At 31.0% G+C, this 14,669-nt stretch overlaps 1 protein-coding gene and 1 long non-coding RNA gene across 4 annotated transcripts; one reads left to right on the forward strand and one right to left on the reverse strand.

Annotated features, from left to right (window-relative positions):
- The first annotated feature begins 5,743 nt into the window (after positions 1-5,743).
- Positions 5,744-8,551, forward strand: LOC107902220 (uncharacterized). The gene has a single exon (XM_016828437.2). It carries the CDS (start codon positions 5,744-5,746, stop codon positions 8,549-8,551), a length of 2,808 nt encoding a protein of 935 aa, XP_016683926.2.
- Positions 8,552-8,873: 322 nt separating this feature from the next.
- LOC107903563 (uncharacterized) lies at positions 8,874-11,246 on the reverse strand. Of its 3 annotated transcripts, none has more exons than XR_005913087.1 (4): positions 10,950-11,246; positions 10,362-10,433; positions 9,227-9,265; positions 8,874-9,074 (listed from the first exon to the last, which is right to left on the reverse strand). It is a non-coding gene; the product is annotated as an uncharacterized lncRNA (long non-coding RNA). The 3 variants fall into 3 exon arrangements; XR_005913088.1 differs by lacking the exon at positions 10,950-11,246 and adding an exon at positions 10,654-10,877; XR_005913086.1 differs by lacking the exon at positions 10,950-11,246 and adding an exon at positions 10,629-10,873.
- Positions 11,247-14,669: the final 3,423 nt, after the last annotated feature.

Raw genomic sequence — 14,669 nt, forward strand, 5'->3', positions numbered from 1 at the left:
CTCAAGAAATGTTCCATTTGACAACCAAAATGGTAGCATCTAGGTTGGGAAGATTGATGGAGAATTTCACCTTTGCCTCATTTAAAAAGTATAAATTCCTTCTCTTCATGCAAGTCATGAATTCAAAAAAAGTGAAGAGAACAAATTAAGAAAAATAAAAAAAAACTATATTCTTTTAAGATTGCTATCCTATAGAAAGGTCATTGTAAAAAGTTGAATATATATATATATGTATGTATATAGCTAGTAGCATCAAATTTTCCCAACCACTCTTAACAATTAAATATAATTATTTGGTATATTGAAAGTGAAATTTAAATTTCCATGTGATATTTAAAAACCGTAACTAATATTTATTTATGATATATATAAAAACATGAATTTGAAGGAGGGGTGAATAAAACTCGATTCGATTCGAAAAAATTAAAAAAATTTAAATTTTGAATTAATCGATCAAGTTATTCAAATTTCGAGTTTGAGTCAAATTAAATTTTACAATTTGAATAACAGATTTGTATAAATACCCTTTTGGTCCTTATCAATTTTGAAAATGAGTAAATTGGTCCCTCTCAACAAAACTTACAAAAAAATTAAAATAATTTTCAAAAATTCAAAAATTTATATTTTTTAAAAAATTATAAATTTTAAAAAAATTCTAAAGAATATATAAAGAAAGTTAAAATTTTAAATTTTCTAAAATAATAAATTTGAGATCTAAATAAGTTAATTAATAGGTTGAGTTTATCATATTAAAATACCTTTTTTTTTCTTTGCTTTGAAAAAGTTTTCATATATATATTGTTTCAAATTTATGTGCTCTAACATGAAATTAGTTATATTGAAACAATATTTTAATTTGACATGTTTAATTTTTTTAATTTAACTTGAACAATTTCACTCGACTTGATTCGACTTGACTCGAATTTCATTTCACTCAACTTGATTCAAAAAAATTTTCAAATCAAGTTAGGATGATAAAATAAGACTTGTCAGTTCGATTAACTCGAAATTTTTTCACTCGTTTCCATCAAATGCTCACTCCTAATGTGAAGAAACTTTTGAACAGACGATGATACTTTTTATTATTAATTATACTACTAAATTGACATTAAAAATAATTTATTAGTATCTTTTTCTGGTAGATAATAATGAATATTAATGTGATAATAATGAAAGTAATATTAATTAATAGAAGAGTATATTAATGTGAAATTAAATAATTTCAGTATATCTTTTAAAAGTTCATAAAAAAAATATATTATTAATAATTAAAATTTTAAAATTTATAAAATAAATGAATGTAATTAGATAAATTAAAAAAATAAACAAAAGTTTTTAATTAAATAGATATAATTTTTATATATAATTATGATTTTATTTTAAATATGAAAATAATTAATCATGTTAAAATTAATTTTTTTATAATTAATAAAAAATAAATCTATAAATATGATTTTATTTTCAATATGGTAATAATTATTTTACTAATAATGCTTTCATTATTAGTGTAATAGTGATTATCACTTAATTATACTTTGAATCCATATTAAATTACGCTTATTATTTTAGATTATCACTTTACTAGTGTTACAATTATATGCCAATTAAAATTAATATTTAACACTATAAATATATGCATTAGTAAAATATTTTCATTCAAATAACATCTAAAGAATTACTCGAAAAACCATATTTTAGGATTTTATTTGCATCACAAAAAAATGTATGATTATTATTATTTTATAAGATTAGTTGTTATTATTTGATATTCGAAAGTTTTACTGTTATTTGATTTTAATAACACTTATGCTAACGATGTATAGAATAATTACTTTTTTTCTTACGAAACTTAATTTTTTTTTTGAAATATCTCAATATATGTTCTAATTATATTTGTTCATCTTGACACAATACTTAGAACTACTTACAACCCATCCCCAACCCATGAATAGGAGGATAATGCGTTTCAGCGCACTCGAATCCACGTTCTCCTATATTGACAACAATACCCATATTAATCAAATTAACACTCAATCGACACCAAATTTTAATTTTTTAATTTATTATTAATTTAAAATTTCGTATCACCTAAACAAAAGGAGTGGGTTTGGAAAGAGTTACAAAATAAAGCAAATGGAAATAAAATCAAAGTTTGAAAAAAATGGCTTGGAAGGTACAACTTGTGCTCTATCTATTTCCCTTTTTGTGTGGAATTCCACTTATTTAATCAATTATCTCAAAAAGGTAGAATTACAAAATTCACCTCTAATGTTCGTGAGTTTTTCACTTTGGCTCTTAACTTTTTTTTTTCTTCACTTTCCCACCCATAGTGTTGCAAACAATTTCAAGTAAGGCCAAACTTAATGAAAATCGTCAAGAAATATCAACAAATATTTTTGTCCAACGTGGCAACACCTTAGTTGATGACATCATTGATGACACAAAATTTTTAGTTTAAAATTATAAAAATTTAAAAAGAAGAGAAAATTTTTAAAATGTAGGAAATAACAAAATGTAAAAGCATTTTTCTTCTACCCTCTCCCAAATGTAACACGCCTAACCCGTATTCGTCGCTGGATTAGGGTTACAAGGTATTACCGATCAAGACATAACTTTCAAACAATTATATATGCACACCTGTTATATTCAAATTAATAAAACAAATGACTGATTACATATTAAATATACATTATTAATCGCAAAACAAATATAATATCTTATGCATATAATCATATTTACAACTTAATAATCATGTACTTCAAAATAAATGCACGAATCGTGTGCTTATCATTAAAATGGTATTTAAATAAATAATAAATTTTAAACATTTTATTTCTTAATAATAACCATGCACTTAATAGACCAAACAAATCATATCACAAAGCTTATGCCCGGCATTAACAAATGTACCAATTGATTTAATATACTTCATTGAGTAATCAATTATATGCACACGATGTCAATCATACAATCCCCAATTCGGCTAGCCAGTTAACCTATAAAAGTTGAACTCAAATCATGCAATACTCATTTAACTAACATTAGCCGAATCTGCATGTGCATAAATACTAATTTTAAACTTATTTTCAATTCAACTATACATCAATCTATAAGACCAAAACATGCTTATCTTCTTATTACAAGATTATACGCATATGCATACACCAACTGAGCCATTTCCGAACATCCATTATCCGAACCTATTGACTAAATATTTTAGTCTTTGTACTCCTATAATAAACATCAATCATATTTCACTTTCATCTGCATATAAATAATTGAATAAGATCTACATATGAAACATCAACTTAATACTCCCATATTTCATACTATTTCTAACAAAAACGCGATATATATATATATTTAATGTCCAAATTTTAACAAAACATATTTTTCCTTAGTAAAATTACCCAAATCCTAAAACTAATATACCCACTCGTCGAACAACTTCAACTTAGCACACACATCTAAAATAAACATTTATCTAAATACCAAAAATGATATCTAACTATCCATTAATTCACATCTAATTTAGTTATATAACCCTACAAATATTAAACTTCTGGAACACCTATTTCATTATCATCATTTTAATCATATAAGTTTCTTTTACTATGTACCATTTAAGCATCATCTCAAACAAATTCATCACGAATATAAGTATAAGTGCTGAATCATGAATAGCTCAAATATCATAGTCCATACCTATATCATCATTTGACCGATTGTCATTACTACAAAACATAGTTATTTATCACATATATCACATTCATATACCACTCAACTAACATATGAAATAATCTAACTCTACTGACATACTTACTTGCCATATTACCCAGTCACAAGCCAAACATCACAAGCATGAATATCATAAAACATAACCCATTATTTTCATGCCTTATATATATCCCAAAATCAAACCCATCAAGTATTTAACCAAGAACATATAAAACTAAGCTTAACCAAAATGAATAAGCCATTTTTCGCATGGCTTATATTTACATATCCTAATATCAAACATATTAACTAGACTATACATGCCATAGGTTCAAATTTAAATTTATAAAATACCAAAGATGGTCGATAGTGTGATAGAATTTTTTGACGATCCCCGAGCTCGTAACCAACTTTCAAAATCTAAAAAAAAACAGCAAACATACACATAGTAAGCTTTCACAGCTTAATAAGTCATAAGCAATGGAAACATTTAATCATATACAAAATTAATCTAGACAAACCGAAATAAACCATTAGTAACTCATATACCTTTCCAACTTATAATTTCATAAGTCAAAACATATAAGTTTTGCATAAAATTCTCCTTTGACCGAATACCCATTCAAATATTAGTACACTTAACCATTACTTTTTATAATACATTTACATTTACATCATTAGGCCTAACATATATTATCACAAAATTCACATTAAAATATAACATTATACTATCAATTCAACATTCAACTTACCTTATTTCTTTTTATATAACTAATTAGTATGAGTACGTATCTGAGCATTTCTAGCTTGATTTTTCACTCGATCTTAATTTATTATTGTCCGTTGAACCATTCGGAATTAAAAAGGATCTTAACTATAAATATCTGCATTAGTAAAATATTTTCATTCAAATAACATCTAAAGAATTACTCGAAAAATCATATTTTAGAATTTTATTTGCATCACAAAAAATGTATGATTATTATTGTTTTATAAGATTAGTTGTTATTATTTGATATTCGAAAGTTTTACTATTATTTGATTTTAATAACACTTATTCTAACGATGTATAGAATAATTACTTTTTTTTACCAAACTTAAATTTTTTTTGAAATATCTCAATATAGGTTCTGATTATATTTATTTATTTTGACACAATACTTAGAACTACCTATAACCCATCCCAACCCATAAATAGGAGGATAATGCGTTTCAGCGCACTCGAATCTACGTTCTCCTATGTTGACAACAATATCTATATCAATCAAATTAACACTTAATCAACACCAAATCACAAAAGAGATAAGAGTTGAGAAATGTTTAACAAATACGGAAGAAGTCTTTGATGACGACATTGATAACAAGCAAGAAAAAGTCATAAATCTAAAGTTCAAATTAACACTTTACAATTTTGAATAACTAAAATATTTTAAACTATTAAATACTATAAAATATTTTATATTTTTTTAGTATTTTTTATCTTTATTTTATTGTACATATTTGAGGTTTATAATTTTCTCTCTCAACAATATTGTCTCAAAAATTTAAATGATGTGACTTATCACTGTAGGCATTTAATTGGTCCAAATCAAAATATAACTCTTTCAACTGTGTGAACGAGTCAAGGTCTCATCACCTAATTCAATTATCTTAATTAGATGATCATTTAAAATTCAATACTAGATTATCATACAATCAAAATATGAATGAAAAGAAATTATATAATTAATATATTAATTAAAAAATTATATAATGAGTATTTACGGATTGACTTAGCTATAATAATAATCATAACCACTCGTTATTGGATTGAGGTTGAACACAAGTCTTGACTCTAAAACTTTATTTAATGTGATAAAATATAAATAAGTATTATTCATACGAATTTTTCCGCAAGCTCTTGTTCTTGGAAATTTCCTATGTCCAGTGAGAGATGTACAGTAATAACTATATATTTATGATCAATTTCGAAGTTTTTGCAATAAGTTCTTAATCACAGTCTTTCTGTCTGAAGAAATTCATGTCTATGGCTGTGGACTGTTCCATATTCTGTAGGACGAAACTTTGTTTTATTAATGCTTTCTTCTTCCTGTTTATCATCTCCTCTTTCACATGTCTTCATGTAGTCTTCGGCACTGCAAATGAATTTGATTATGGCCTTCACTGTAACTCAATTGTTCATGAATCCAAACCAGCTGATGAGGAGTTCAATATCATGCCTTTCTCTCGACGTCAATATGGTTACTTCAGTGGTGGTGATAAAGACCCAAACAATCCTCCTTCACGTTCGTACTCTGCACCCAAATCTAAAAGGCTCCTTTTTGAGACTCACCACGTATTTACAGCCGAAGCTGATGATGTCTTTATGGTGGAAGGAAACCTGATTTTTCAAACCTCGTTTTACTATGAACGGAGTATCTCCTCTGGAAGCTCATACGTTATAAGTTCAAGCGACCGTGGGACACTGGACTTCGATTTTCGAGGCTTCTGGTCTCGAACAACTGGGAAGCTTTGCATGGTGGGATCGAGTCATGCTTACTCCAAAGAAGGTAAACTGCTTCACCTTGCTGCTGTTCTTAAGATTAATAATCTTCAGACTTCAAGTAATATTAGTACTTTAGTCACCGGTACCATGGATAGCTTGAGTTCTGCTAATGATCCAAATCACTTTGAGGAAATATCACTGCTGATGTTTCCTCGAGTAAATTACGCTTACACCATGATTTCAAATCAGTTCAGTGAAGGGTGTCCTGGGGGAATCGATGTCCAACCGATGTCGTCCCTCCGCTTATCGCAAACTCGAACTATTTGTGATATGTTAGGTGGAAGCAATGCTTTCAAATTGGAGTATACTGGCAGTTGTAATTTTTCAAAGAGTTGCAATCCATTTGGTGATGGTATTGGATCCGTAGTATCATTGCGTATGATTCAGTGCTCAAACGATAGGCAAAGCTTGAGGCTTCTGATAGAATTTCGGAACGATAGCTATCAGGGATACTATAGCTCTCCCAATCTCAACACTTCATTAATTGGAGAAGGATCTTGGGATGCAAAGAGTAATCGGCTTTGTATCATTGCTTGCCGAATTTATGATGCATGGAGCTCCTTGGAGAAGTCTCATGTTGGAGACTGCACGACACGGTTGAGCTTAAGATTCCCTGCAATCTTGTCTATCAGAAACACAAGCACCATTGTAGGAGAAATTTGGAGTGAGAAGCCTAGGAATGAAGGTGGTTTCTTTGATAGGGTCGAGTTCCGAAATACTGGACGTTATGGAGGACGAATTCAACTTCAAGGTTTGAAGTATGTATACACGGAAATGGCCGAAGTGAAGAAATCATGTCCAAAGAAGAATCCTAAGACTAAAAGCAGTAGGGAACACTATCCAGATGGCTATTCTGGTAATCTGGGTTTTAGAATGTCGATCATCAAAGGTTCCAAAGGAAGAATCGGATGGGGTTCTTCGGATCCTCTTGCGGTAGGTGATCAGCAAGATCAGAGATTTCCGTCTCTAATACCATCCTCAAGCTCAAAGCCTAAAAGTTCTGGCGTTGAATCCAATTCCAGCAGTGGCTTGCTTAATATCAGCTATAAAATGAGTATCATGCTGCGTAGTTCGGAATTGGATGGTGGCCTTAATACGGTTAACGAATCTTCAAATGAATATTTGAAAACCGAAATCCGAATTTCTGCTGAAGGGGTTTATGATATAGCAACAGGTAGCCTATGCATGGTTGGCTGCAGACATTTAAGGTCAGGTGACAAAACATTTTCAAGCCATTCGATGGATTGCAAGATCCTGGTGAAAATCAATTTTCCTCCATTGAACTCGGACAGGAGAAGTACGATCAAAGGAAGCATCGAAAGCACACGTGAAGAAATCGATCCTCTGTCCTTCAAGCCCCTGCCGTTTTCGGGAAGAGCTTATTATCGCAGTTGGGTTACGGAATCAATTTGGAGAATGGATTTCGAGATGGACATGTTGGTAATATCCAATTCTCTTGCAATTATCTTTGTAGCATTTCAAATCCTTCATGTCAGGAAGCACCGTGGCATTGGTCCTTTCGTTTCACTTCTAATGCTTGTTATTCTAGCCCTGGGACACTTGATCCCTTTGGTTCTAAACCTCGAAGCAATGTTCATTCAAGATAGCAAGAGATCGGTCTTGATTAGAGGTGGAAGGCGGCTCGAAATGAACAAGGTTATCATTAGAGTCGTCACAATGGTGGCTTTTCTGCTGCAAGTCCGTCTTCTGATGCTCTCATGGACTGCTAGATGCTCCACTGAAAAGAAAAAGACCTTGTGGATTGCAGAGAAAAGGGGGCTGTATGTGTGTGTTCCGGTGTATGTAATCGGAGCTATTATCGCTTTTTCAGTTAAGTCAAGGCAGAATGTACATCTAACTTGGTACTACATAGATGAAATCATTTTGGGGAGTTCAAGAGCTTATGCTGGTTTGGTACTGGATGCCTTTCTTTTTCCTCAAATAATCTTCAATATGTTCCAGAACTTGAGAGAACCAGCACTTTCTCATTTCTTTTACATCGGAATCACCCTTGTTCGCCTCGTACCCCATGGATATGATCTGTACAGAGCAAACAACTATGCTGATATAGATGACTCATACATCTACGGAGATCATGGTGCAGATTACTACTCAACGGCTTGGGACTTCATTATTATTGTGTTGGGTATATTCTTTGCTGTGATCATACACTACCAACAGCGCCTCGGTGGTCGATATTTCCTTCCGAAGAGATTCCAAGAATCTGTGATAGATGAGGAATTTCCGGTAGATTCGGAAGAACAATTGCCATTGAGATATAACACCTAGTGCATGCTTTAAGTGTTAACTACTTTTGTTACCGTGGACTTGTTTTTAGTACTGATTCGAAATAATAAATAGAACTGTTCTAAAAAATGTTTTATTGTAGCTTGGGTAAGTGTTGGGTAAGAATATACCTCCAATATGAATAAGTTTGAAGAGTACATCTCCTTATCCATGTTTAAATATGTATCCAACATGGATACAAAGAGAAGATTTAAACTGATAATAATTCATTAATCATACGAAGTCCATAGATATGACCATTCCATCATAGTGTACAATGAGATTCAGACATAAGACAAACAGGCATGAAAACGCACTCAATGTCTCAAACTCAACAACAAAACACCAATTTATTCAACTCAAATTTATTATTTTTAGGTCCTAATATTGCTATGGACTAAAACATCATGGTTCTATGTCTGCTTAATGAGTGCCACATGTGTAGTTTGTGCAGCTGCAGCTATCTCCACACTTGCACTTGCCATCGTTCTCTGCCACAGCCTCGACCACTACAGTGCTGATGTAGCTGCAAAGAAATATCACAACAGATTATATTTAAGCATATGTGTTCCACTGTGCAAGACATAGCTTTTTTTTTGCTTCTCTAGGTAATAATATGATTACTTATCCAAATGGGTTCAATTTTGGTTAAATTATTCAATATTGGTCCTAATATACCTCTTTTCAGTCTCAATGACCAAGCTATTTCCTTTCTTCCTGCAAGCATAACAAAAAAAGCCTTCAGTTTCAATGATAATTGATTGCAAACTCATGCATTTAGTCACAGCAACCTTAGTAAATTTATATTTTATCTATGAAAAAAATTATAATTAAATTCCGGCAGCTAATAAATATTTTTTTTGAATTTGCCCCTAGTAGTGCATACTACAGCTAAAAAACATGCAGAACTAACTTAGGAACAATAACAAAATCAAAGAACCACACACAACAGTAGAAACTGGTCGAAAGCTGATGATGAAAGGATGATTTCTTACACGCACTGACTCTTGTCAGAGCAGTCGCAGTTGCCGCACTTGTCAGACATGGTGAATTTGAAAAAGTTGAGAAGTAAAAGGTTTGTTTGAGTTTCTAAAGTAGTTAAGCTAGCTTGCTATGTATATCCAAAGCTATGCACTTGATGTATTTATAGAAGAGGAAGTACATTGAAATGGTGCAAAGGGAAGGCATCTGTAGGGGCCCAAGCAGGCATGAGAGAAGCACACGCCTCTGCTACAAAGGAAACGAATCTTGATAATGGAGGCAAAGAAATGGTTGGCTTACGGTCCTCCTCTCATGTCTATATCATTTGGAATTTTCTTTTAGGTTGTCTTTTAGAATGTAATCCCAAAATCTATGCAATATGGACTCTACCCAAAATGAAAAATCAAATTCAACTTTGAATTGGTGCTGCCTTTTAAGTTGATATTTATATATCCAACCGAACTTTCATAGATCCTCTTTGTTAATTCTAACACTTACATATTCCCCCATAAGGTCGAGGCGTTCACCAATTGTGGTTTGCATTTACATGTTCTATTGGAGGTAAATCTCATTTCAAATCATAATCTCCATACATTTTGCCATCATATCTCAACAGTTTCCACCCTTTCCCCCTTCCACCATCCAAGATACGGAGCTTGTGCACCAAGGATAAGTATCCATTCACAATCTTTCTTACGCATATCGTTATTATCATTTTAGTTTGTTATCACTGACATGCACAATTGATTTTAAATAAACTTGCTTACTTGGAGAAGAATATTATCATGAAATTAGATGGAATTTAACTGGAGCACAAGTGAAAGGAACTCACCAGATATTACCAGGAAAAGCTTTGCTTATTCTATGGGTTCTTTCCCTTTTGCACTAGGGCCTTCTCCCATTTCTTTAGTTAAATAAGATTAAACATTTTATTAAGTACAAAATCAATCTAAACTTAAAGGTAAAAACAAGAATCGAAAACATGCAAACATTAATCAGAAGGAAGTTTCTTTCCTATCTACCTCTAGTAGAAACCTATAGTAATGGTTCCTACTACCCTATCATTCTTCATATAAAACTAAAGGACCTAAGAATTTACCAGTTGTTAGCTCAAAAACTGGTACCTTCTTCACGCAGCGAAGAACACACTAAGTTTCTTCTGGGGGAACAGGAATGAACAGTGAAAAATGGTGAATAAAGTCATCCTCTGTTAAGCTCTTATCTTATTTATATAGGAATTAGCCCGTAATTCCACTATAACAAGTTACCTAATCATTTTACATACACACACTATTCCACTAATCAAACGAGGTTCTACAGATGTCTTGCAAAAATGACAGTTCCTAACTTAAAATTTTGACACATAATTGATGCATGTCCCACCTACCCAGGCTATCAACAGAAATATCGAATGACTTACCTTGCTATAAAAGAACTTGCCACTAGTGTGTCCACACATGGAAGAACTTGCCAAGCAAAGGAGTTCGCCAAACGCAAGAAAGTGAAAATCCATCAGACTGCGGAACACAACGAAATAATCCGCTAGGCGAGTCTGCCCAAAAATTTGGCTAATCTTGCTGATTAGAAGGACTAAATTGCAAGATCACATCCATCGTGTTAGCCGGCCAAAATACGGATTCTAAGGTTTGGGGTGTTATAACTAGGGTTGCCCCATTCTACATCTTGATTGAACTAGGATTTCACTTTTCTAATAAAAAAAACTTCTACAACTTAATAATTTTACCTTATCTTATTATAAATAAATGGCACCGATAGGGCATAAATAACGAACTTTGAAAGATTATTACGCTACCGAAAAATAGAGAGTTTTATTGGAAACTATTAAATATATTTTTCCGGAATAATAATTTTACTAGTTTCTTTTTGAGAAGAGAGAATTTTTGTTTTCACCCCATAATTAAAGAAAAATTTTCTAGTTTTGTGTTTTGATTCAATTAGTTTGTGCTCACACTCGAAACATTTCATGGTTTAAGAATAGTAGAAAAGATTGTTTGGTTGAATCCAGAAAATATTAAAGATCCGCATATCCAAAAACATATATACGATTTTGGTCTAAAATTTATTACTATAAATATCATAAACCAGATTATTTTTAAAATATTAATTTTTCGTTATGCAAAAAAACCATTTTGAAACTAAATTTTTTTCAACACCAAGCACATACTAAATGTGAGGTTGAAACAACCACACATTAAGAGTCAGAGCAATGATGAGCAACAATTTTTAGCAAACACGTGTTCGAGTGTCACTGGCTATGAAGTGTTGAGGCATACGAATGATGGAACACACCATTTTGAAACAATTCTACATATTCTTGTTTCCTTCAACCTTGAAGCATTTTTGTTGTTGCTGGGTATTGAAATTTGCTCTGGTGCTCTTGTTGTTTACCTGCTACGGACACGTGGTACCACGAGAGGAAACCTAAGAGACGCTCACGAATGATCCTTCTCTTTGCAACACTTGTCTTATTCTCTACTTGAAGGTCACTCAAATGACCATTTATCTGGACACTTCATCCTCTTGGCCACTTCCTTTTAGTGGGAACACACTAACTCACAAGGGGAAACCATGCCGCTAAGGTGTAACAACCTCATTCCAAGAAATGTTAGAGCATCATCAAAACTAACCTACCACCTGGCCAACCATATAATCAAACCACCGCTCGTACTATCGGTGACATGGCACCAACAACCACGAGACCTCCTATAAATACCTTCCATAATGCTGAAGGAAGGATCTTTCTGCCTTCAACAGCCCTAAGCACTCTTTAGAACCCTGTCTCCTTTGCTACCTTACCTCCCTCGCTGCCTTCCTCTTTTTTCCGACTCTTCACTTATTTAAGTGAATTGATCTTCCTTATACCACCACCTCTCCTCATCTCATCAATTACTAATACCCAATATCAACAAAATATAATATACGATATCTGTTAAAGAGATACATAATATATGAAATCTATTAATAACAATTTCATTGCTCCAATCAATTGTGGTGAACTTTTGTTTAGATTTATTTCCCTGAATAAATTTAATAGTAAATTGTAGTTTGTAGACACCGAAAGCACGTTTCAGGCCAGAAAAAAAAGACAGCGAAAGCTGGTGGAAGGTTTCAAGTTTCTGATTTCTGTTGTAGTTTCTGATTTTAAGTCATGTCAGCTGTTGTAGGACCTGCCAATAAAAGCCTTTTGTCTGGACCCAAAAAATTGGCAAAAAGAAGAAGAAAGGTGCATGCTGATTGACATTGACTTAGCTATATGCCAAAATTATAATAATACATGGATTGAAGTAGGGCACAAGTACTATTCATACTAGTGCGAAACCCCTTGCTTTGTTGACTTGCTTAAGTGATAAAAATTAATTTTAATTTGTAATTCATTTAAATTTTTTATATTATTATTTGTTTTTAAATTATAAAAAAATATATAGAATTATTAGATAAATATATGTCCGGAATGAACTTGAAGATATAATTGTTCAGATTCACTTGTATCTAAATAACTATTTGTCCAGATTTATTGTGCACTTAAAATAAAAAATCCTAAAATTCAAGAAAAAATCTACAAAATTTATAAAAAAAAACGTAAAATTTTAGTAAATACAAGAGTATATATTAAAAAATTCTATTTCTATTTTTTGAAATTATAAAAAAATAAAAACACAAAAAAAGACATTACGAGCGAATCTAGTTATATGGTTGTCCAAAAATTTAATTGTTCAGATTCATTATGCATGCAAAATAAAAAATAAAAATCCTAATTTTTAATATTTTTAATTTTTTATAAAAATTATTTTTGGGATACGTCTCAACATTCTATACCATCAGACCAAAAATTAATAATGTTAGTTAAGTATGAGCAAAAAATACCAATTTGCCTTATAATTTTTAGTCGATTGAGTTTTAACTCGATTGACATAAATACTATATTCAATATAGAAGGCCATGGGTTCGACTATGCTGAAATACATTATACTCCTATTTATGAGGTGAGAAGGTATTATAAATAATTCTAGGCATTATATTTAAAAAAAAATCAAAACCTAAAATAACTTGTGATTTTTAAATTTAAATACTCAATAAATATAAATTACTATGTTGAAATACCTCTATATATATTAGCCAGTTTTCTATAGTTTAGCTACATAACCATGTTTCTATGCTTTCATTGGTAAGTCTAAATAGATTAAACAATTAATAATCTTATTAGAGACCGCTAATGTAAGGTCCCAACTCCCAACCTAAAAGTTACTACATTTGTAATCACTGAATTTTCTCTAAATTAATTTCGTGTTAAAAGAAGAAGGATTTTTTTTTAATTTTTAATTTTTTTTTTTGCATTTTGACCCCTAAACCTTCCATAATTAGTATTTTCCATAATGCCATTTTCTCTTCATTTTCCATAATGTCATTTCCAGTGAGAGATGTAGAGTGATGTCTACAAGTACCAGTAGATATTACATGCTTGAAGTTGATGTTTAAAGTTCATAATCGGATATTAAATTATAATCATTCGTATAATCAAAATCGATATAATAAATCTAAAAAAAATTATGATTACGAATTATGAGATATTTTTATATTTTTTTGGTATTTTTATCATTTTTTATGTACATATTTAAGGTTTATGATTTTCTCTCTCAACAATATTGTCTCAAAAATTTAAATAATGTGACTTATCATTGTAGGCATTTGATTGGTCCAAATCAAAATCTAACTCTTTCAACCGTGTAAAGAGAGTCAAGGTCTCATCATCTAATTCAATTATCTTAATTAGACGATCATTTACAATTCAATTCTAAACTATCATACAATCAAAATATGAATGAAAAGAAATTTTATAATTAATATATTAATTAAAATTTTATATAATGAGTATTTAATTGAAATCATAAAAATTTTAAAATTTTTTATGTTAAGAGTTCATATCTCATCATAATTTACTAACGTGACACACATAAGCAGTCACGTGCATGACACGTCAATATTTAATTAAATACATAGTTAATTTCAAGTCTCTAAAAATAAATGATTGACAAATAGCAGGAATTTTCATTCATCTCTATGCTCTAGTTGCTTAAATCAAGTCAGCTGCTGGACCTGCCAGGAAAAGTCTTTTGTTTGG

This window comes from Gossypium hirsutum, chromosome D05 (assembly GCF_007990345.1).
Source record: "Gossypium hirsutum isolate 1008001.06 chromosome D05, Gossypium_hirsutum_v2.1, whole genome shotgun sequence".
In the NCBI taxonomy this organism is placed as follows: domain Eukaryota; kingdom Viridiplantae; phylum Streptophyta; class Magnoliopsida; order Malvales; family Malvaceae; genus Gossypium; species Gossypium hirsutum.